This window comes from Rhinichthys klamathensis, unplaced genomic scaffold (genome assembly GCF_029890125.1).
Source record: "Rhinichthys klamathensis goyatoka isolate OS25496 unplaced genomic scaffold, OSU_Roscu_1.1 h1tg000064l_1, whole genome shotgun sequence".
Lineage (NCBI taxonomy): Eukaryota > Metazoa > Chordata > Actinopteri > Cypriniformes > Leuciscidae > Rhinichthys > Rhinichthys klamathensis.
Genome location: NW_026606607.1, coordinates 1,841,639 through 1,867,086, shown reverse-complemented (window position 1 = coordinate 1,867,086; position 25,448 = coordinate 1,841,639). Strand labels below are relative to the sequence as shown.

The following is a 25,448-nucleotide window of genomic DNA, read 5'->3' as shown; positions in this document are numbered from 1 at the left end:
GAGACATGGCAAAATACCTCCATAGCGGTAAGATCTTCAATTGGTACCGAGTGGCATAAGACTTGATAAACGCGCGTTCAAAATGATCACGATAAAACAGGTCCTCGCGCACATTCGACCCGGGGACTCGTTTATAGTATATTCATGTTCGAAGGTGTCATGCTCCTCGTACGTTCACGAAAAGTACGAAGTACGAACGCAGTGCTTTCCATCTTGAGACTCGGTGGGGAGCGCGCTCTGGACTACCTAGACGACTAATGCATTTATAGCACAACCTTCTGTGTTCTGCGTCTTTTCAGTAGCGGTGGTTTCAGCTGTCTGCCCTATTATTGTGCAGTGCACTTCGCTCCCGCGGATTTATTCCGGACAGTGTGATTGTAGGTACAACCCGCTTGTAACAGCTTGTCTGATGTTGTATGCACCAACAATTCTTGCTGCATTATGTTGTATGCACCAATATACCGTTGTTGCTTCATTATTATCACTCTGTGATATATAAGTCGTGCGTCGGCTCGACCGTGTTCAGGGCGGAGCTGAAGGCGCCGGCGAAGTTTTGGCACTCTGCCAGCTAGATGCATGATTGTTTCAACCCGATCTGGGTGAGGCGGGGATTTAGTTCTTTGTTGTATTCACCTGCTACGGCGTGTGTAACATTTTTTTCTGTCAACTCTGCATATATCATTCGCGATGGATAGCCTATCGCACGTTTTTCATATGGAGCGGGTTCAGACCATACTAAATGTTCTGACCGCATTTGTGCTGGACAAAGCTCTGAGGACATCAGAAGTTACAGGGACTGATGGCAGCTGTACAAAGTACACAGGCTACATCGTAATTTCGGAGATTTTAATGGAGAGCAAAACAAAGGCAGAACACCGTACAATCTGAAAGGTAGCATATTTGATAGAACGCCAGCACCGTAACTTCATATTGACGCGCGGCTAAACAAAGGCAGAGTACCGTAACTCAAAATGAGCGTTCCAAAACAAAGCCAAATAGCGGTAACTGGTGTTACGGTGTTCTGCCTTGGTTTCTCACGGGCTTTTGGAAGTTACTGTTAAGACAACCCATTATTTTCTCGAAAAAACGACGGAATTGACTCAAGATACTTATCCACATGATAAAGGGGGTCTTGAATGTGCCAAAAATATAAAAAACTAATTTTCGACCAAACACGAAGTTACGGTCTTTTGCCTTTGCACGGCAGTATACAGCCACGAGATCTGGTACATACAGTAGTTGTTAACACATGGCTCCTGAGCGGGGTTAAACAGTAACAACGAATCTTTTACAGGAACACTTCGCCAATGAATATAAAATTGCTACTGCTTATATTGAAAAGGCTCTGGCCTGGAACCCTGTGAAGTCTGAGGATGTGAAATCACTGCAAGCGTATGCGTTGTTCTTGTGTGGCTGTTGCAAAATAATGGGGGAGCTCCAGCACATGCAATAAATGAATATGCCTGTAAACATGCGAAGTGTTATTTCCAAATTGCCATTCAAGCTGAGGGATCAGTGGAGAGTAACAGCTTACGACATAATGGAAACAGGTAACCGTCGAGCTTGTTTTGTTGATCTGGTCACATTCATAGAACGTCATGTCCGAATTCTTTCTGACCCTTTGTTTGGTGATATTCAGGAGTCATCATTTGGTCTCACTGGAACGAAGACATTGACAAGATTTAAGTCACAGCCCAAGGAAAGAATGAAGGGAAATACCTTTGCTATTACAGTAGCAAACATAGATTCACTTTCAGGATCTGGGAGTCCAAAATCAGACTCAGGGAAGGCTGACAAGGATGATTGCCTATGTTGTTCTAATAATCACTCATTGGAGGAGTGTGATCTCTTCAATTCAATGAAGCACAAGGAAAAGATAGATTTTCTTAGGAAAAAGGGAGTTTGCTTTGCATGCTTGTGAACTGGGCACATGAGCAAGGATTGTTAAGGCCGGCTGAATTGCAAAGTTTGTCATCAAACTCACCCGACAATGCTTCATATCAAAAGGCAATCAGCAGCTGTGAAATCGTCGTCATGTGACAAGTTAGTTTATTCCATACAGGGGTCGGTAATGACCAATGTGCATTGTCTACTCTCCCAGTACAAGTTAAATCCATCAAAGTAAACAATGTCATAAAAACATATGCATTCTTGGATCCAGGTAGTTCAACCACATTCTGCTCAGGACAGCTTATGCAGAAGCTGAATATGTCAGATAAACAGGTCACATTCCTGCTCAGTACAATGGGGCAAAAAATCATAGTTCCAGCTTAATCCTTGACTGGTTTGGAAGTATCCAGTCTGGATTGCAATAACTTCTATCCGGTTCCTGGGGTGCTCACACAGCAGAAATTGCCAGTTGGTACTGATAACTTAATAACATCTGAAGATTTGGCTAAGTTTCCATACATATCAAAGGTGCACATCCCAAACATCAAAGCAAATGTTGATTTGCTGATTGGTACAAATGCTTCCAAGGTATTGGAACCTTGGGAGATAGTCAACAACAGTGGGATTGGCCCATATGCTGTTAGGACAGTGTTGGGATGGGTTATTAACAGTGTTGTTACAGTTACTTTGAAAAAGTAATCTGATTACTGATTACTCCTTTGAAAAGTAACTTAGTTACTTTACAGATTACTTGATTTTAAAAGTAACTAAGTTAGATTACAAGTTACTTTATTAGTTACATTTAGCAGCTGCTGACAACACCTCCGCCTCCTCAACATAAAAATGACAACCGATTTTGCCAACACTCACTTTATTGGAAGTGCATTTTTAACAGTAACGTCAACAATGTATCTCCTGACATTTTAAGTTGAACTTAAAAACTATTTCCTGAAAAAATACTTCACTTGACTTCACTTAACATAAATACATATTTTTATATAAAAAAAACAATAGTGACAGTCTTTCTTGAATTCACTTAACATAAATACTTGTTTTTTTAATAAAAAAAAAATAAAGACAGTCTTTCTTGACTGCACTTATACATAAATACTTGTTTTTCTAAAATATAAAATAAAGACAGTCTTTCTTGACCTGACTCCAAATGTTTCTTCAAATTTGACGTAGTGTTTTTGCAGCTAGATAGCACTTTATCGCCACCAGCATAGAGTGTACAACAAACCTTAATATTACCATCTTTAGCTGACACAAACTCAAAATAGTGATTCGTTTGGGGTGATGCGGTGGTGACACGTTCATGTAACATGTAAGGGTGGCGCTGCCAATAAAGCACCTAAAAGCTGTTACAAAAGTAATGATTATGAATACGTAAAATATATCAAGGAGACATTTTAATTGTTTATTAATAAACAAGTGTTTTCTGTGTCAGTGTCGGCAGCAAAGATGAAGTGACGATGCTGACTCGTGATCTTCGCAGTACTGTGAGGTACTTTCTTTGGTGGCCAGATGGAAACATCTCTGAGAGACTTCAGGAATATAAGATAACTGTACATTTATTCGGTGCAGTTTCCTCTCCGAGTTGTGCAAGTTACGCACTGAGGAAAACTGCAGATGACAATCAGTTTGAGTTTCCAGCTCATGTGATTCAATCTGTCAAGCTAAATTTCTATGTGGATGACTCCTTGCAGAGTTCAGTTACGGAAGAGGAAGCTATAAAGACGATGAAGGCTCTCATTGCTTTATGTCAAAAAGGGGGATTCATTTTGGAAAAATGGATCAGTAATAGTCGTGCAGTATTGCAAACTGTTTCAGTAGATCAAAGGGCCAAAGACCTGAAGGAGTTAGATTTAGACAGAGATAAACTTCCACTCGAAAGGGCATTGGGCCTACAATGGTGTGTGGAAACAAACTCTTTCAAATTCAAGTTGGAGGTAAAACAGCAGTCTTTTACCAAACGTGGCATGCTTTCGATCACCAGCTCTGTGTATGATCCTCTGGGGTTCTTGGCTCCAGTCATGTTGTCTGCCAAGATAATGCAACAAGAACTCTGTAGGAGAGGTTGTAGTTGGGATGATGCTATACCACAGGACATATTATGCCAGTGGAAGAGATGGGTGGAGGATCTGGAGTCGCTAGCTGTATTCACTGTGGACAGGTGTATTAAGCCTGGGGATTTTGGAGAGCTTAGGCATGTTCAACTACACCATTTTGCTGATGCCAGTATAAATGGATATGGCACAATAACATACATTAGAATGTTAAATCATGAGAAACACATTCACATTGCATTTTTATTTGGTAAAGCCAGAGTGACACCATTGAAGGCTGTAACCATTACCCGTTTGGAGTTGACAACAGCTGTGCTTGCTACCAAAGTAGATGCAATGCTGAAAGAAGAATTGAATATCCAGTTGGAAGATTCAGTCTTCTGGACCGACAGTACAGCAGTACTAAAGTACCTCAACAACGAAGACAAGCGTTTTCATACATTCATAGCTAACAGGATTGCAAGCATAAGAGAAACCGTTGAACCCTCACAATGGAGATATGTCAGTTCTAAGGACAATCCAGCTGATGACGCTTCAAGAGGAATGAAGATTGGAGACTTTCTAAAGAACAGCAGGTGGCTTGAAGGTCCAGCCTACTTGTGGTTGAATGAGGGGTATTGGCCTATGGATACACTAAATGTCTCGATAGACTCTGATGACGCAGAGGTTAAACGAGAAACAACAGTAAACGTCATTAATGTGGATGAAGTTTCTAATCCTACTGACCAACTAATTGGTTACTTTTCTGAATGGAGGATGCGCAAAGTAGCGGTGGCCTGGTTTCTCAAGTTAAAAAAATAATCTTTTTGGAAAGAATGTGCTTGGGAAAAAAGCAGAAGGCTACAAATGCTGGTCATCCAAAGAACAATCAGGATAGTGGTGTACAGTCTAAGGAATCAAGAGTTTCAGAGACGCCTAAGAGTCTCGTTTTGACACTAGATGATCTACAAGGAGCAGAGGAAGCCATCATTTGTTATTGCCAGCAAAATACATTTAGTGAGGAAATTTCTGCTCTTTCATCTGGGAAAGTGTCAGTGAATCGGCAAAGTTCTATTTATCGGTTGGATCCATTTTTGGACGATGGACTGTTAAGAGTTGGAGGAAGACTGAGTAAAGCAGCTATGCCTGAAGAGGTCAAGCATCCGCTTATACTTGGTAAAGATCAGCATATTTCTATGCTTATTCTGAAACATGTGCATGAAATTCTGGGTCATGGTGGGCGAAGCCATACGTTATCCAAAGTTAGGAGGAAATTTTGGATTACTAACTCCCACTCAGCTGTCCGGAAGATCATTTCTGGGTGTAGCTTTTGTAGACGCCATAATAGAGCAGTTGAACAAAAAATGGCAGATCTTCCAAAGGAGAGTATCCTTCCCGATCTACCACCATTTACCAACACCGGAGTAGATTACTTCAGACCAATGGAAGTAAAGAAAGGAAGAGTAACTTGTAAAAGATATGGAGTAGTGTTCACCTGTATGGCAAGTAGGGCAACTCATCTTGAGGCAGTGTTGTAGTCGAGTCACCAACTGTCGAGTCCGAGTCGAGTCTCGAGTCCCAGTGTTCGAGTCCGAGTCCAAGTCCGAGTCACCAAAGAAGAGTCCGAGTCGAGTCACCATTACCTGAGTTCAAGTCCGAGTCGAGTCTCGAGTCCCGTGTTCGAGTCCGAGTCGAAATTATATACACTTAAGCCAAATCAAGAAACATTTTTCAGGCACTCTTTCTTGCAGCTAGAAATGTGTATGATATCACTAGAATTGCCTTTGACCTTATCAAATCATTGTCAACTAGCTTTGGCACGATTATTTATTTAATTGTTTAAATACATTTTTGGATGATCAGTCAACTGGAATGGATAAAGAAAACAAAAAAGAAAGCCTAATTGGACAGAGGAGGAGAAATGCATTCTTCTTGACGAATATGGTAAAAGAAAAACAATTTTGAAATTTTGAAAAGCAAACTAAATCCCAATGTAACTGCGGCAAAAAATCCCCAGAAAATACAGTGCTATAAGCAGTTGTAACTCCGCAGAAAAAGAGTGGTTGCGATGTGTGACATAGTCAAGGTCGCGGTCTAGTTTGTTGGCTAAAATAAACATAATTGTGTTATATTGTATGATAAACGGGATTAAGCGCTGAGCGCGTCCGATTTTGGCTCAGCGCCAGCCATAGCACGAAAGCACAGTTTAAATCTGGTACCTTTAAATGTCACGTCACTGTACATTCGCTCCTTAGTGGTCAGCTCAGCTGCTGCAAAGTGTGCCAAAATCGAAATTGCTGATTAGATGTAGAGGAACATATCTAGTGTTAAATGAGTGTTACGTTAACTCTCTCACGAGAATGCGGCGTAAAGTGAGTGACGTCAGTGAGTGTGTTGTCAAGCAAGGAGAGCGAGCGTTAGCAGTGTCTGTGAGGGAAAAAATAGATCACGGCCGGTCTTGGACCCCGAAACAGGAAAAGTGTAACATCTTATATCAATTTTTTATAACCTATTTAGTCAGAAACAATGTCATTCATTTGATGAATGCTCAAGTCCGATTTTATATATTCTCGAGTCCGAGTCCAAGTATAGTCATCAGTCCGCGAGTCCGAGTCGAGTCACGAGTCCAGAGCATGGAGTCTCGAGTCGGACTCGAGTCCAGAGAATAAGGACTCGAGTCGGACTCGAGTCCGAGTCCAGGACTCGAGTACTCCATCACTGTCTTGAGGTATCAAGTTCACTGGAAACGGATGCATGTATTAATGCATTACAACGTTTCATTAGCAGAAGAGGAGAAGTGGTACATTTAAGATCGGATAATGGCACTATCTTTATTGGAGCAAAAAGAGAATTGAAGGAGGCTCTTGCTACGTTAAATCATGATAAAATTCAAGGAGTATTGTCACAGGTTGGAATTCGTTGGAGCTTTAATCCACCAGCAGGTTCACACCATGGTGGTATATGAGAAAGAATGATATGCTCTGTAAAAACTGTTCTCAGTTGTGTTCTACATCAACAAAAGTTAGACGATGATGAACTTCAAAGTTTACTGTGAAGTGGAATCCATTTTGAATGATCGACCCAATTACCAAACTAGCGGACGATCCTAATGATCTGGAGTCTCTCACGCCCAATCATCTTCTTCTCTTAAAAGGGAAACCAGCTTTACCACCTGGTTTGAACCTCATGACCAGTATGTGAGAAGACGATGGAGACAGGTGCAATACCTTTCAGATTTGTTCTGGAAAAGATGGCTACAGGAGTACCTGCCTTTGCTTCAAGAGAGACAAAAGTGAAATCAGTTTGTTTGTTGGAGACATTGAGGTGATTATGGACTCATCAGCTCCTTGGGGTTTCTGGGTTCTTGGCAAGGTCATAGAGGTTTTTCCAGATAAACGTGGTCTGCTGCGTTCTGTGAGGTTGCAGACTAAAACCAGCATCATTGAAAGACCAATAACAAAACTTTGTCTATTACATGAAGGGCAAATAACACCGTTTTGACTGGGTGTATGGTAATGTTTTTGGCTCCTTCTTTTTCATCGTATTTTAATTGTTAGGTTTGTTTACCGTTAACCATTAGGGGTCGGTATGTAGGAGCCAAAATGTGTTTATAAAGGTGATGTGTTATTCTCATTTTCACCATTGAGTGGCGCTGTGAACATTATAGAGATATCAGTCCTACATTTACCTTTTATTTATTTATTTGTATTCTGTGACTGAAACAGGTTTCCATAAAAACAGTAATTGGTTAGTTTTGGTTATTTGCTTATATAAATTTGTTATTTGCTTATATACATTTGTTATTATAACTTTATACATCTATGAATTGTAAGTATCAAGCCATTATCATGCTAACATCAGGTGTGAGTGAGCAAAATAGGATTGATGAGCTGCTGCCCATGAAATGCATTTGTAATCAGTCTCTTATGATGTCCAGATTTGATTAGAACATTGCTTTATGTCTATCACATCAGACGTTTTGTCACAAATTTCACTATAAAAAAATGTAATCAGTGCATTCAATGCACCCTTTGTCGTGCTGAAAAACAACTACATGGTGTAATTTGTTCAAAGAGAAAACTGTTGAACGATTTTTTCATCAATCACTAAGCTTTTTCTCTTTGGGTGTGAATATTCCTCAGGAAGACGTGTGTGTAGACAATAAACAAGGAAGCAGCTGACTAGGTTTTAAAGCTGCTGCCTGTTTACCACGGACACACACTTTAGTTGTGTGTGAGTTCTCACATTTTCTAGCCTAAAAATCCTCAGGCAATCTACACATAGAGAACATGTGTTAGAACATGTCCTCTTTAGAGTCATCTTCAGTCATCTCCTGCTTCACATTGATCATACTGCACCAATGAGAGATCAATCGAAAATGTCCACTGTTCACATTGCACATGTCTTTCTATGTCTGTAAGCAGCACTTTTCTAAGTTTCTCATTTAAATTCAAATAAGGCCTAACAAACATGACTTTACCATTGTTCATCACCTTCACTGGATTCATCAAGATAATAACAGGCTCCTAACAAACCATTAGCAACTTAATTAGCTGGAGTTCATTGAGAAGATAATTCAATGAGGATGAAGGTCTGTAGAGGTCTGATCAGCTCCACTAGCACATGCTAACACAATCACTCAACTAAAGCCATTTGTCATTTAGAACACTAGGCTACAGCATGTTATTGAAGCAGTGGTGTTCTTCCACTACATAACAACTTGCATCCTGCCAAACATGGATGCATAATCGAAACTAGTGGCTAGGTTGTCTAACAATTAAAGGGATAGTTTTTGTCATTAGATATTGTCATTAATTACTCACTTTCATCTTCGGAACACAAATCAAGATCTTTTTGATGAAGACAGCTACACAACGGACACTTTGACGCCTCAAACAGCTCAAAAAGAGATCGTAAACGAATCCATATGAATTGAGCAGTTTAGTTCGGTGATCAACGTTTATATGTGAACAAAAGCCTAAATTCAATCTGTTCATAATATAAAGTGATCGAGTCTCTTTAGTCCTCGAATTTGGACTAAACCATAGTTTTACGATCTCTTTATGAACGTTTTGAAGAGTCAAAATGTCAGTTGCTTAGCTGTCAATGGAGGAATAGAAAGCTCTCAGATTTCATCAAAAAGATCTTGTGTTGATGAATGAAAGTCTTACAGGTTTGGAACGACACGAGGATGAGTAATTCATGACCGAATTTTCATTTTTGGATGAACTAACCCTTTAATTTGCCAATCTCTGTAAAAGTAAACATTTTATGGTTATATGGCAGTTATGTTTGGTTTTGGGTCATGCCCACTTGACACCAATCAGATGTGTTTCTCAGGGGACCCTCGCAAAAAAACAAAAAAGAAAAGAAAACAAAATGGCCATTCCTGTACCTCAAACAACTAATTTATATATTATTATATCAGTATTTTGAATAAGTTGTTATTTTTCTATTTTCAGATTTCATTTAAATTTTTGTTATAAGATTTGTGTCATTTTATTTGGTTTTTGATTTGAATATTTCTATTTTATTTTCTAATATATTTTATTTTTAAGTTGAGTAACTTTAGTACTTACATTTTTTTAACTAAGTTTGTCATCTAATATTTATATTTTATTTTATTTTATTTAAGCTTTCTTTCAATTAACAAACATTTTTTGTATAGTTTTATTTTAATCTAACAATAAAAACAGTCAAACAGTTGAGAATGGTAAGTCGGCATTGAACAGAAGTTGCGATATTTTTTTTTTTCTTGTGATCTATATTCAACTAATGTAGGGTGGATATTGTTCATCGCAAATTGATTTGGTTTGCTATTGGTCGATCTCATGTTAGTGACAAATTGTCCCGCCCTCGCACCAGTAAACATATCATCAAAGAAGAGAAGAGATGTTTGGGAAGTTATTTTGATACAGTTTATGAGGGAATAAAAACAATATGTAACGGATAAATCAATAAATACTGCAATATTCCACAATTCAATTATGGATTGAATTACTCACCCATTGTTTAAAAAAAAAAGATGTCCATCAACAAAACAGATATAATAAACAGAAATAAACTAATAAAGAAATAAAATAAAATCGATAAAATTGATTTTTAGTTTTTGTAGAGCTCCAGCTGTTACATGTCAAAAACACAAAGTACTCCTGCTGTTACTGTCGAACAGGAGTACTTACACAGTCAGTGTGAACCATCCCGACCCATCCCGAGAGCCAAACTCATCCTCAGTTTTATCTCAAGAACAGCATCATTAACACTTCTGTGCAGAATACTGATAGAGCATCAGAGAGGTGTTATGTCTCCAAGTCGCACATAGGAGGATATTGTCAGAGCGCTGATCATTTCTGTGGAATGCTAAAATATCTGTGATTATGCTTTCTTGTGATATAGTGGTAAAACACATCGGCCTCATTAGCAGCTAATCTAAAGGACTTTTACACTTTTAAACAGTGCGCTCTGTTTTCAGCGGTGTAGGCAGAGTGATTAAATCAAAGTTGCAATACTACTACCTTGACTACATTTTTCAGTAGCATGTTTTCAAATTAGAGCACATTATCAAGTTAAGCTAATTTTATTAATAGCATGTAGAGTGACAAATGCTACTTCACATGTTTTAAAAATCTAAACGAATATCATATCTTTTTTCATGTAGTGTTGGGACATTCATTTTGTGATTTTGTGTGTGTGTGTCTGTATGACATTTTATCTTTTTTTGTATCATATTTAATAGATGTGGCTGTTTATCGTATCAAATCACAAAAAAATGTGGTTGTTTTATAGTCTTATTAATGTACTTACATACTAAAGTCCAAATTTAATGTCGGTACGAAATATTATCAATTTTGAAAACAGTTGTGCTGCTCGATATTTTTGTGGAAACCATGATACACTTTTTTCAGAACTTATTGATGAGTAGAAGTTAATGTTTATTTGAAATAGAAGTTCAGTTGTAACATTATAAATGTCTTTACTGTCTCTTTTGGCCACTTTAATGTGTCATTGCTAAATAAAAGTGTTAATTTCCTTTTAGAAAAAGAAAAAAGAAAATATACCCTAAACATTTGAACAGCAGTCTATATTTAAAAAGATAAGTTCCCTTAAATAGATTTAATTCAATCTAGGTAGTTAGTTCTTGAACTGTACTATCTTAAACTGGTTAATGACTTTTCTGGTACAAGCGAATACAAGCATTGCATATAAGGAACATGAATATTTCCAGCAGAACAAACAGGACAGGAAAATGTTATAAGAAAAGGGGTGTATATGAAACACTGAAACTCATGGAAACAGAAATTACAGTTTCCTTCCACTTTCAAACAATATAAGTCAGTTGAGTAGCTCACTTCAACAGGGGGCAGTAGAGAGCCTTAGTAAGAGATTGCAGTCTAAAACACTGTAATGACACCTCAGGATATGACTGCACACAAACTGCAGATTAATGATCTGGGGATGGCGGGGAACATGGGTAACTGATGAAACTAGTTATCAGAAAAACAAGAAGCAGAATATCATAGTGTGTCCTCAAAACCAGCCCCTGAGATTTCTGAATAATAAATAAGTCATTTGACAAAAGAGAGATGATCTTATGTACATTAAACTTGAATAAAAATCACTTTATGTTAAGCACCGCAGACTGTTCCAGCAAACGTGAGGTCATATGAGGAAAGCCAAATGGAACACTGTCCGCGGCTGAGAGCAAAACCATAGAAAGTTTGGCTTTCTTAACCCTAGAATGAATGAAGCAAAAAAACCTACATGAATACATAAAGGGGGTCAAAATGACCCGTATTGTTCAAACTGTTGAACTTCGAAATCATGGCAGAAGTAGTAAGTCATCCCGCTGCTGTTTTATGAATACTCTGAATTCAGACATACTACTCATTTCACATACTGTTTTTCACCTATAGTAGGGAGATATGTGTATTTAGACACAGGGTTGGTGTATGAGGCAAATTCTTGGCTCAGAGCAAAGAATATATATATATATATATATATATATATATATATATATATATATATATATATATATATATATACATAGAGAGAGAGAGAATGTATTCAAAATAAAGTGTCGAGTCAAAATTCCATAGGAAATGAATACCCTTTACGCATTCTAGGGTTGACACACATGTCCACTGCCTTAGAGTGAGCAGCATTTTCAATTAATTCTCTATGGAAGCTGAATGGCAGGCTTGTATGAGGGATTGTCAGTAGTGCCGTGCAAGTGGTGAGAGCATCTAAATGTCGGAAACTGCTGAATTGCATGCAAAAGAAAGGCAAAAAGTGCTGGGGTGAAGCCTATCGCAGTGAGGTGTAGGGAGGTTTGTCATAAGCGTTTAAAAATCTGTCAGCACTCGGCAGTGCAGGAGGTTCTGCCAGATTTAGTGCTTAAAAATCACATCATTAGGGAAAGTGGCCCTATTAAGCCCACAAAAAATCCTACGTTTTACATGTTTCTGACAAATATCCGAAACCTTCTTCAATAAGGTAAATATAATGAAGGTTGAACCATCGAAACATGTTCTGTCATAAACTGACTAAATTAAGTTTATGGAAAGGTTCATTGTGTTCTTAGCTTAGTGGGCTTATTAGGGACAACATGTCGACATTGAAGCAGTTCCTTCAAAACCCTCTAGAGAAAAAAAATATAACTACTGGATTATAAATACAAACAGAAGATTACATTTGTTTTCATTGAATGTGGATGGCAACAGTTTTTATACATTTTCAATGTCATGCACTAGCTGCAGATACATATGAAATCCATCCTTTCAAATACAGAACCCTGTGTTTTATGTGTCAGCACTTTAATGTTGATATTCTTTTGTCTTGCTGTGCCTGTGTTCTCCTCCTGTGGTTTGTTTAGGGATGGTCTTATTATTGGGAGATTGGGTCCCTGGCTCTACCATTGGAGAAAGCATAACAGCTAACTTGGATCACATGTGGCTTGATAACCAATCACATTAAACCCTAGATGTCATTGAATTTCATTCAGAGTTGTGCGACAGTCAATCCCTGTTTGCGGATACCATAGAAACGAATGAGAAGTGCCGTAAACTGAATCATACCTGCCGCGCAATTGTCCATGTCTCTTATCAATTGTCTCTTATCGAAAATGAATGTTTAAGAGCAAACATGTTGAAGATTAGCGAACAGTCGATTCATTAAATGATAAACCGTTTTCACACAAAAGGAGTTTATTCAGCATAGTGAATCCTCTCCTCCATTGACATCCATTAAAAAATAGGCCTCTGGTCTCCTTCCCTGCATACCACAGCGTTAGCATGCGTTTGGTTTTATTTGTTTTGCTAACCTTCGCAGGCTTGCCTTCAAGTGGCTTTGGTTTGCTCCTGTTGGGGTGCCTCTCAATCAGCTCCACAGTAGTTAGGGCACTGATCAGGGAGTCGGCCATTTTAAGGGCTGTCTCAATCGGAGAATCCTTACAGGGCACTGAAATATTCGCTCCCTAAAAAGTCCCATAATACACCGTAAAAACCAGGGTGCATCGATGCTCACTATGTTCCCTTAACGGAAGTTCTGAAGCGCGAAACTTAAATCATGTGAGCCAACTCACTACACAATGATATGCGATCGATGTTTTTAAAAATAAAAAACATTATTTTATTAGATTTCAGCATAAACATATGTTGCTAGACAGGTAATGAACATTAGCTAACATTTATAATTTATTTACGGCTGAAATGTTGCACGTATATGTAACAAGCAAAAGATCCTCATCTCTCCTCATCCCTACACCCGTGACACATGTTTGTATTTGAATAAATAATCTCTTAATTTGAAAATTCTTTTAAAAATCAAAATTTAAACGGATCAACGGATTCAAAAAAAAAAAAAAGTCTTAGGAGAGCTTATAAAACAGTAACGTTTTTGGGGCTCACTTTATATTAGGTATGAAACAAATGGTTAGGTACAATGTACTTAAAGGCCCACTGAAGTGCCTTGAAATGCACAGTTATTCAATATGTGGACATCATTTCCAGTGAAACAGGAAGACAGGGCGGGACACTTCTAGCAGCTCTTCTCCTTTTATAAAATAGCCAATAGCGTTTAGTTTATTTTGTGATAAACGGCCAGAGCAGTTGAGCTCACATTTGACAGCCACAGTCTAATCGATTCCCCTTTTAGATTTAATATGAAACTGTTACTAAAGCAAAACAGTGAACATAATCATGCTGAGGATGTGTAGTTTCAAAAGTGAGCAATTTATGTTGGTGCATGGCATCGGTGTTATCTCTTCTACTCATCAGTGCTGTTTCTAATGCCGAGTCTGTCTCATCCTGATCTCCACCATATTGCTTAGTTTAAAAGATAGCATTCTGAACAAAATTTAAATGGATCTGAGACGTTTTCTAGTATGTGTGTTATGCGCATATGATCAGCTCTGTGCTATAATGTCTTTAATAATCAAGCCTAGAAGTCACAAGTGCATGGACAAGCCTTTCAGCATCAGGTAATGAAAGAAAAGGCCTGATCCTGGCAATATTCCTTAAATGGAAAAATGCAGATTTTGAAATGCTCTTGATATGTGCTTCAAGTGTTAAGTGAGAATCAAAAATTACACCAAGGTTGCGAACTTGAGGTGATGCAGATAGTACATTATTTTCAATGTCCAAATTACAATTTTTACCTTTACAGGTAGCTGCAGGAGTACCAACTAAAAGAACCTCTGACTTTGTACCATTTAATTTAAGAAAATTGTGGTACATCCATAATTTAATTTCCTGCAGACAGTCAGAAAGGGTTGATGATATACCTGTGATATTAGTTTTTGTGCTAATATAAATCTGAGTATCATCAGCATAGAAGTGGAACCCCAAACCATGCTTTCTAATAATCTGCCCCAAAGGAAGCATGTAAATATTAAAAAGTATTGGGCCAAGGACAGACCCCTGAGGAACACCATGACATACCTGTCCAACGTTAGATTTATTGTTTTCTAAAATGACAAAATTTTAGAAACGCGAAACCACACATCATTCGCCCGAAAATGCATATTTACACTGTCTGAATTGTTCCCTATCCCCTATATAGTGCACTATGTGCCATTCACCATATAGAAAATAGTAATTGTGTGAACAAATGAATGATTTTTTAACTGCAGCTTCAGCGTCTATTTATAATGTAGGGGGGGGGGGGGGGGGGGGATGCTTCAGATTCTAGAGAGCATTTGATTGGATAGAAAATCCTGGATAGAGAAGCTGAAGTGCAGAGTGATGTCATCAAAATCATTGATTGGCGGAAGTGAGAGACTGTAAGATTTGAAAGCTTATATCTTCTAAATGCGTATTTTGTCATGTTTTTGGAGCACAGAAGCTTATAGATAACCTTAAGGCTAACATATTTATACAAAAATAAATATATATATATATCCTGGGGACTTGAAACATGTACAAACATTTTTTTTGTAAACATGTATGTACAATAAGTGCATTGTACCAAATGATTAATTTAAATGTCAGTACACAGCACTTAAATGCACTTACAGTTTTTCTCGATTGCTTAAACACATTTCTTGAAACTATGCCTCGTATTCTCAAAACAGTAAACACAAATCCATAACGTCTCACCCAATTCCCCAAACATCCTATTTTCAGGTCAAAATGAAGCTCTACACTCAAAACCATTCACTCTTGCTGAAAAACCCAACTTTGCCCTCAGACAGGACACACAAGCCCTCAAAAATACACAAACTACAACATAGTCTTACACACTGGTGCTATAAATTCAAAACAACATTTCCAAAACTGGTAATTCATGTTGCTTGTGGTCCCCCGCCCTCCCCCAGCCCCCCCCCCCCCCCCATCTTTTTTTCCCCTCTCTCCTACTCTTACGTAAGATGTGTGTGAGCATCATATGACAGTAAAAGAGCACACACAAACCTTATTCAAATATGGAATTGTATTGGAATGGTAAAGAGTGTTGGTACATGCCTCAACTCAAGGATACAATATGATGAACAAGTCTAAGAATGTTCCACATATGGTTGAAAAAACATCATTGGCCTAGAAAGATAACATTCTGTGAGTCAAGACTATTGTAGCAAGGTTCAGGGAAGAAGGAGGCGGGAACCGGCGGACAATCAAATTAAAACTTTATTTAAATGAAATAAACAAACAAAATACCTGCCAGCAGTCCCTCACGGAACTGCTGGCTACCGAAAATAAAATATAAATACCTGCCAGCAGCCCCTCACGGACGACTGCTGGCTACCAAAATAAAATACAAACAAAAGCAGGCCTGTTCCTCTCTCGATCATCCACTCCGTCGCTCCCCCTTTATGCTTCCGCTCCTCCGTGAGAGATGCGAGACCGGTGTGCTTCACAGGTGCTGCTCATTAGCAATCGCACCACCGGCCTCGCGACGTTCTCTCACGTCCCTCGGCCATCCTGCTCACCACAACTATAAAGGAGAAAGGATGCCCTCCCTTCACTGTCACACTCTGCAGCCACTCTGTGTGACTGTATGACTGCTGGCCTTTTCTTGCAAGAACATAAACCTCATCAAAGACAATTGGAAATGTTTGTCTCTTATTCAGTGATATAAATCTGTTTGCCACCACACCTCCCTGAAGGTTCTGATGATGGAGGCGACGGTGAAGCGACTCAAATTTGGCTGTACTCGTTGCCCAGCCTCCCTCATAGTCATACCATGGACAAGGACATGGCCAACTAAAGTGGCTTGAATTTCATCCGAGACTGCTTGTCTTCTTGCCCTTGCCCTTCCTCCTCCTCCTCCTTCTTCTCCTCCTCATCCTCTTCCTCCTCCTATTCCTCTTCCTCCTCCTCCTCCTCTTCCTCCCCTTCCTCTCCCTCCTCGACATATTGCTTAATTTCTCTGTGGATCATTGTTCCAAAACTCAGTAAACTGATTTTTATCTTTTATAAAAGATTGTATAACCTTTTATCTATCTATTGAAGGATCTGACTGATGTGTGTTCAATTTTGACTCTTAGTGTTTTCACCTGGGTAATTGTGTGCTAACTGAGCTGAAGCTGAGCTGACTTGAGTGAACAATATTGAATGCTAGTGCTTTCTAAATGACCACGTGGTGTAGGCAATGAGAAATTAAGGGATTTGTGTGTAGAGTTTTGCTGTGACAATTCAACAAATCTGACTAATGTGTCAAAACAGGGGAATAGTGTTCATAGTTCAGTGAAATGGGTGCGCTTTTTGAAAAATGGCATTATGGTTTTGAAATTTTAGTTCAAAAGCCTGGTTATAGTGTTTAAGCAATCGAGAAAAACTGTAATATAAAGTAGGACCACCAATTTTTTTTTATCCCAAATAAAAAACTAAACATTTGAATAGGCTCCCTCTCCAAAAAAAGTGGCAACAATCTGCATTTAAAGTAAATGATTTTCTCATGTTTACTACCTTTTTTATTATTCCAAAACAAAATAACAAGCAGGTTTACCGGTATTTACACTTTAATTGTTTCTATGAAGTCTGCACTACTGCAGGTTTGGCAAAAAATAATAGCAGTTACAAAGGGGACCCTTCTGAATCATGAAATGGCAAACGGGATGTCTTATGATCTTGCGAACATGCAGAAGCAAATGCACGAAGTGCGCCTTACTATGAGATTCTTGCAGGGTTCATTTCATGATCTTCATTAGAGCAGACATGGTCTGCCACAGCTAGAACTATACATGCGGTTCACTGATTATTCAGGGGTAATTAAAACTCAGCATTGATTATGCAGACTGATTGAGGTAATTAATATCCTCTCGGCAAAGTGATGAACTACTCTAAGAAAGCATACTTAGTAACAACAATGCAACAATCTACATTCTTGATCTCCAAATTACAGAGAGGAGATTGTGTAGGGGTGAGGTTGATTAGAACACTTTCCTCATAATAACTTTCAGCCACTTTCAAATCACATTAAGTAGATGAACACTGTGGATCGTTCAACTTTAATGCAAATCCATACAGCTGGAGGAATTAAACTGCTCTTGCAATGATGGATATTGGTTGTTTTAGTCTTTTTGGGTTGGCATGGGTAATCTGAATTAACATACATTAACCTTTCCCTAAGCACATCAGGGAACTCTGTATCCAGAAGGGTCCAGCAGGCATAAACTCCATCGCCAATGAATGCACAGCCACCTGTTCTCCTCCACACGCAGAACAGACTCCGGATTTGTATTCAACACCCTCAGACTGCACCAAAGCTTGACGATTCATTTAGGATCTGCGGATGAACTGAACTGCACACAAACAGTGACTGACCATAAAGCCATTGACAGGAAGTCAAGGACAGTTCAGGGTTTCAAATCCACTGTATTTATGTATCACGGTTTTGTACTGTATTACACAATGCATTGTTGGCTAGTACGAAGCAATAGCACAATAGCGCTGTTTCACAGTGAATATAGCAGTTTGAGTACGAGTATGTCTTCGCCTATCCATGTTTACCATTTTTTCTTTCTCACATTCAATTGTTCATGTTGTTTTTACTCTTGCCTATAGCTATTTTAGGTGTTTTTGCAACTGTTTTTGAAATTTCACAGAATGCATACTGTAGAATTACAGTAGATTGCTGGTGTCTGTTGCCAGTATTTCACCGTTATTTTTATAGATTTTTTTTAAAGAGTTCATGTAGTGTGTAATATAGCTGTTTGTGAATTTAAAAGGTCTGCCAAGTTTCAAAGATCGAACTGAACTGCCTGAAACAAGTTGTCAGTAATTCCAATCTTGCTTCCTGCACAAACCTACATATTTGTTAGACTTGTAACAAATATTTATGCATAATGCCCACCTATGGTCTTCACTGGCTGCCCTCGAATAATGTCTGCTTTTATTCGCCCTTTAAACACTGTAGTTGTATCTGAAGCATGGAAGGTTTTAAAGGGTTAGTTCACCCAAAAATGAAAATTATGTCAGACCTCCGTTCATCTTCGAAGCACAGTTTAAGTATACTGTCCTTGTCCAGAAAGGAAATAGAGACATCATCAAAGTAGTCCATGTGACATCAGTGGGTTAGTTAGAAATGTACTTTCGATGCTTCAAAACTTTCTAACTAACCCACTGATGTCACATGGACTACTTTGATGATGTCTTTTATTACCTTTCTGGACAGTATACCGCACATACATTTTCAATGGAGGGACAGAAAACTCTCGGACTAAATCTAAAATATCTTAAACTGTGTTCCGAAGATGAACGGAGGTCTGACGGGCTTGGAACGACATGAGGGTGAGTCATTAACGACATCATTTTCATTTTTGGGTGAACTAACCCTTTAAGTTGTCGACATGCAATGCAAAAGAAAATCCACTTTACATGTACTTCCTAAGATGAGGACTCAAATTGGTACAGTAAAACTGACGGCATCGTTACTGTTCGTATCACTGTGTACAGAAGTGCTAATGAAGCCTTCGGAGCTGAAATTCAGCTATGGTAATGGGTGCTTCGTTTCCATCAAGCGCTGTAAGCGGTAGACCAATCACAACAAACTAGGCCATCTGACCAATCAGACCAGAGTAAGTTCACTGAAAGGAGTGATTTGTAGAGACTGAATCCTTTATCAAACCGTTTAAGACACTGTGAGAAAAGCGGTGATGCTGCAATATATATATTATGAGAAAATGAAAAAGTTTGTTTGACCTTGGATGCATGTAAATCTGTTGTAGGAGACATTCAAAACAAAATAATGGGCACTTTAAGATAAAAAAAAAAATCGATTTGCTAAGTGAAATTCCCATGGTTACCAAACAGACAGGATAGGATTCTGAGTGCTTTTTTCCATTTGGCGGGACGGTGTTCTGTCTCACTCTAAGATTCCTGCGATAACGGTCCATCACAAGCATTAAACACTTGCTCATGGCCAAAAATGCAATATCATGTCAGCAAGAACATGTCAGCTAATAGACTATTAGCATTTAAAATGAAGAGAGGTGGAAATGTGGATAATGTGAATGCTAATTATAAGTGAAAAAGAGGTGTGCTTAATGGGCACTTGTAGTGTACTTTAAATTTTAAAGGTTTATACAAACTGTACTAGCAGTTAATATAATATTAATGAAATAAAAGTCCAATTTAGTGTACTTAAAGACAGTACACGTTCATGTTTCTTAACACTGATGTACACTTTAAAAATTGCACTTTGTTATAATGTCAAATTATAGGTTTATTTTAAAGTACTTTTTAAACCATTATGTTTTTATAATCTTTTATCAGACTTTGAAAAAATACACTTAATTTTAATTTTAACATTTAATTTTAACCGAAGTATCATTTGATTTTTTTGTGTTAATGTAAATTAAAGTTAACATATTTTAAATGTTTTAAACTTCATCATTACAAATGTTTAACTACAAATATATTTAAAAACATTACATACAAGTTTCAATAGACATAAATGTACAGTATATTTTAGTTTACCATAAATGCTTGTCCGTATACACTCAGCAGTACACTTTAACCATATTTCAAAAACAATACAAGTAATTATGAAATTACATATAAAGAGATCTACTTAAAGGGATACTTCACCCAAAAATGTATATTCTGTCATCATTTACCCTCATGCCATTCAAAACCTTTAAGAAATGGAGATTTTAATGAAACCTGAGACGTTTATGTGGCACTAAGTACTTTTCACGTCAAAGACGGTTTTTGTAAATCTGAACATTGGTGTATTTTAGAGTATGCACACTCTAAGTTCAATTCTGCGCATATGCACGTTTTATAAATAAGTTCCATGGTAACCAAAACTTAAAAGATCTAAAAAGGTCGGTAAAAGCGACTTAAAACTAAACCATATGAATGGGGTGATTTAATCCAAGTCTTGTAAAGAGATTCAATCACTTTATATGATGAACAGATTTAATTTATGCTTTTTTATCATTTGAAATGACAGGAGTTAATGATGAAAAAAATATATTAAAGTGTACTTCTTTTTTCACAAGGGATGTTGGTAGAATCAAAGATTTGTTGTGGATTTTAAAAAGACCTGTTAAGAACATGATAGAGTCTTCTTTTCTGTACTGTATGTAATAAATGAGTTATATGAAACATTATGTAATGATAATATATCACTGTGGGTTCTCGGCCAGGCGAACTGGAGCCTGTTGCGAACCGGCCGCGTGTATCTACAGATTTGAGAAATGAGCAGTGACGTCCTGGTACTCTCATCTGTCCTTTTTGGAGGTATAATGAAAATTAAACTGTTCTCGCGAACAGATTTATATATTTAGATCTAAAGAGCAATGTAGTTCAACTTTATTACATTGCTCAACGAGATTGCCATAGACAGCGACAGCTTTTCTCCGCCCCCGCTCCCTGACTCCTTTCGAGTTTTTAGGGCCAGAGTTGAACCAGTCTTTCCGGCCTGGAATCCCCTTTTCTGCAGTAGTAATGCGTGGAAGGGTTCGTGAAGGGACGCCGGCCAGGAACCCGCACCGGAAAATGCGGGTTTGTGGAAAATGGGTACCTGTAGGCTGTTTAGGGTTGCCAAGCTACTTAGCACATTAATGTAGAATTCAAATGGCACAGGTGTGTGATTATTGGGTTTTTAAAAATGGCTACAAATATGAATCATCCAATCATGAAGATGCAAGTCCTGCAAAATCAATATGTAAAAACTGCAAATACTGTAGATGAATAAGAAGGATAAATCATACATACTGTGAACCGAAGCAGAGAGAATGAGATCAGGAGCAACAGAAATAGGCCAGGATGAGTCTCTGCTCTCTTTAATACATTCAACCCTTTCAATAAATAAAAGTGTCAATTTCGAGACCTTCAGCACCTCATAAACTCATGGCAAGGGTCAGTCGCTGCAATATGAGCTCAGATTAAAGTTTAAATGGGAGACTCACATGACACAGGGTGAATCCACAACCACAGAGTCCTGTCCAAGGTAGCGGTGCATTCTGGGAGATTCTAGGCTATTGATTGTTCTCCTTTGATTCTTTGACAATGCACAGAAAATCATCTTTCACCGTTGAAGGGCGAGAGAGGACCAGCCCTGCGACATCTTAAGTTGTTGTTTTATTATGTTTTAGACAGCAGTCGGCAGAAAGGCCACTGCTGCTCGTCTCTTTTTGTGTTTCTATTTATTTTGTGAGTAAACTTTGTTGACCATTTGCCGGTTCCCGCCTCCTTCTTCCCTGAACTTGAATTTTGGTAAAATACTCTTTAAAGATGCAAAGAGGCTAAGTTCACCTTAGTTGTCAAGGCTCAATAATAAGGATTTTTCTATTGGTTTGGTCAGGCCAGTACTTGTCCTGACAAAGCCTCATCTAGAAAATCACGTTTAGTTTTGCAAGGCATAAAAACATATATGTACATGTTTTATATTTCATACCTTCATAGAGCCAGTCGCTCAGGCCGTTGAAAATCACACCCTCTTTCCCAGTAGAAACAAGACGGATGGATCTGTTCTCCACAGTGGCCCGGTAGTAGATGTTATTCTCAAATATAAAAATCTAGAGAAATGGACAGAAACACAAACACATTGCAATCAAAATGTGATGGATAGGCCAGAAGGGCTTTACTGGTGATGACATTTACAGTGTGCATGGAGAACTTTAAAGGGGTTACAGTTTTTATTATTACACCCCTCCAGAGACAATCTTTTTTTTTTTTTTTTTGCTGTGCCTTTAAGAAATGCCCGCTTTTGCAGGCGTAACAGTTCTTTTTTTGCTCACACACAGGCTGCAGGTTTGCTTCTGTTAAATATAGTTGTTAACTGCAAATTCAGTGCCGTTATTATTATTATTACTACTTTTAAGTGTGCCACTCAATATGTTGAGTTCAGACTAAAATAATCAGGAATGCTGTTAAAAATCTTGTTCTAACATCAGGATTCTTCGCAAGGATCCACAGGGCAACAGCTTTGGTCAACCTTGGCAAATTTAAATGTGAGTACTTCTGCTTTTTGTGACTAGTCGTACTTATCTTGCTTTCATCTTGACTTGGCAGGCCAAGTGTTTGATAACCGAACAGGCATTTTTATGTACGTAACAAAGTTTTTGAGTCGTTTTTGCATTTAAGTCGAAACTCTTTTTTGGACAGGGGAGGTTTTCAGTTCTGAAAGTTAATGAGTTCATAGTACAGTTTGACTGAGAGAGCTCATGCAGGCCCTGTCCCAAATGGCACACTTCATATGCACTTTCGGTTTTGTGGACTTACAATGGCTGCCACGTGCACTTGTCCGTTAAGTCCATGAGACCGTGGGGTGTGTCCTATTGAGTCATTTTAGGTTTCAGAAGGGTGCTCGTGAGCACCCCCTTTGTGGTCGATATGAGCCCTAGATGCACACTTTTTCCGAACCGAGCTCCGCAGCAGACTTGTTACCGACAGTCAAAGTCAGTCCAGTTACGTCACGAAAGTGCGGACTCAGAGGAAGGCCATTTAAGGTGCCATTCGGGACAGGGCCCAGATACAAAGGTGTCCTTCCATGTTACTTTCAGGCTTTTACACAAACTGTAATTTTTCTCCTTGGGATTGAGTGTCAGTATCCAAGCTAAGATCATCTCTTGAGCATTCAGAAGAGTCACCTGATGGCTTCATTTAAACAACCTCCACAGCACTATCTTTAAAATAACCTCTGCACTCGGAAACAATAAGAAAAACATATTCCATGCTTAAGAAAAGATAAGAGGGTCCTGAGGGAAGATGACAGGACATTTTGACTTTTAAAAGGAAAACCTTCCATGAGAGACCACTCCTTGAGCAGACCAAATCCAAGAGCCTTCACACATGTTTAAAATTTTGGACCAGCAGCAAGAATGACTATAATGAATGTAGAGTTTCAAATGTTGACAACATTTGAAAATGATTTAATGTATTTTAACCAAATAAAATTTGATGAAAAATCTGATGAAAAAGCTCATTTTACTTGGACATATAGCAATAATTTCATTTATTTACTATTTTGATTTATTTATTTTTTGGCATACAACTTTTTGTTGTATATCTCTTCACACTAAACTATTCAAACAGAAATAGTTTTCCCTGAAAAGGTCAGGTCAATTTGTGTCTCAGACATACTTTGCCTGAATCAAACATGTCAGTGTTTGGCTTGCACAACCTCTGTAGAAATTAAAGTGCAAATTGCCTAATGTTTTTTCAGCTAACCCGACAGTCCTCTGAGAAATCTATATCCCCAGATAGGAATGTCTGTGACTGCAGTATTGTATTTTTTTCCCAGCGCTTCTCATTTACTTTGACCTTCATCGAATACTGTAATTAAAGCTAATTTTCTTGTTGTGCTTCCAAGTGCAACTTCATTACATATTTAGATCTTTCCGCTAATGTTATGGCTAAAATATCAGTTAGTGGTTCCATTACTGCAGTCAATTCATTAATTTATTCCTTTAATGATAAAAATATATATCATAATTAAGTTTAGTTTATTTCAATGGGTGTCACAGTGCATCAATCACATGTAGCGGTATTTTGGGGTTGCAACTACTAATACACACAGAAAGATTTGAAAGGGTGTTCCACAACACTCTAATAACCCTAATAAAAGTCATTTATTTAGAGGTTTTGTATAGAAATCTGACCTCTAATGCCAATTAACAATAACCATAGACATGCAGACTTATAATGCCCTCTAGCAATGCCTTGCATTTTATTACATTTATTTTAAACAGAGAAAATGGCTAGAGTAAAAATTTGGCACCCGGACCAGGTCAATACTCTTGAATTTATTACACTGTCATCAGTATGTGTGGGTGCTTGTAAACCCACCGTTGGCTGTAGAAAGGGATCTAGGTCCTATCAAATTTTTACGTGTTGTGAATCCATTTTTGTTTCTATCATGTTTGCAAAAATATATACTGTTGCAAGCTGACCCAACTCAAATCAATGGAAACAGTGTCCAATTTGATCATGAACATCTTGATGCTGTTTTTATGTGATGTTTTACTGGAAGTTCATGTACTGCACTGAGTGTTAGGGGTGTTGATAACATATCAGACTATTGACAGTGAACAAGCTCAGGAGAAGCATTGATTTGTAATCCCCTCTTAAACACACCACAGCCACTTCAGGCCGCACTGGATGACACACACTGATTTATTCAGGCATGTTTGAGGAACAGTAAACAAAGCAAACTCAGAGTATATGTGTAAGGGAACAATATTTAAGATTTTTCAATGCAAATGTAAACAATTTAAAACCAAATATATATCAAAGGGTGTTTTCTGAGTTTCATGCATGCTTAATTGTATTTAATATAGATATCATTGTAGTGTATTTCAACTTCTTTTTACCTGCAAAATTTCACTTTCATCTAGTATATTTATTACAAGTGATAGCAAATATTTTTGAGGGGTATGAAGCACCTGATAAACATGCTCACTTGTGATTCATTGGCCTAATAATGTAGTGTGGTCTAATAATTAGACATGAATAAAAAAAATCTAAAATTCTAAAATCTAAAATTTCTCCACACCTTAGAGGAAGAATATCAAAAAAAAAAAAAAGACTCCCTCTGTGATCATATATAATCACGTCCTGCAGCGGTCTG

The 25,448-nt window shown here is 38.0% G+C and overlaps 1 protein-coding gene across 4 annotated transcripts in view; it reads right to left on the bottom strand.

The window, feature by feature from the left end:
* Positions 1–25,448, bottom strand: part of dpp6a (dipeptidyl-peptidase 6a) — a 480,936-nt gene that overhangs the window by 43,572 nt on the left and 411,916 nt on the right. For all 4 annotated transcript variants that reach the window (XM_056249831.1, XM_056249832.1, XM_056249829.1 and 1 more), the window contains one exon: positions 22,275–22,395. In XM_056249831.1, the coding sequence (XP_056105806.1) occupies positions 22,275–22,395 (121 nt within the window). The remainder of the gene's footprint in view (positions 1–22,274; positions 22,396–25,448) is intronic.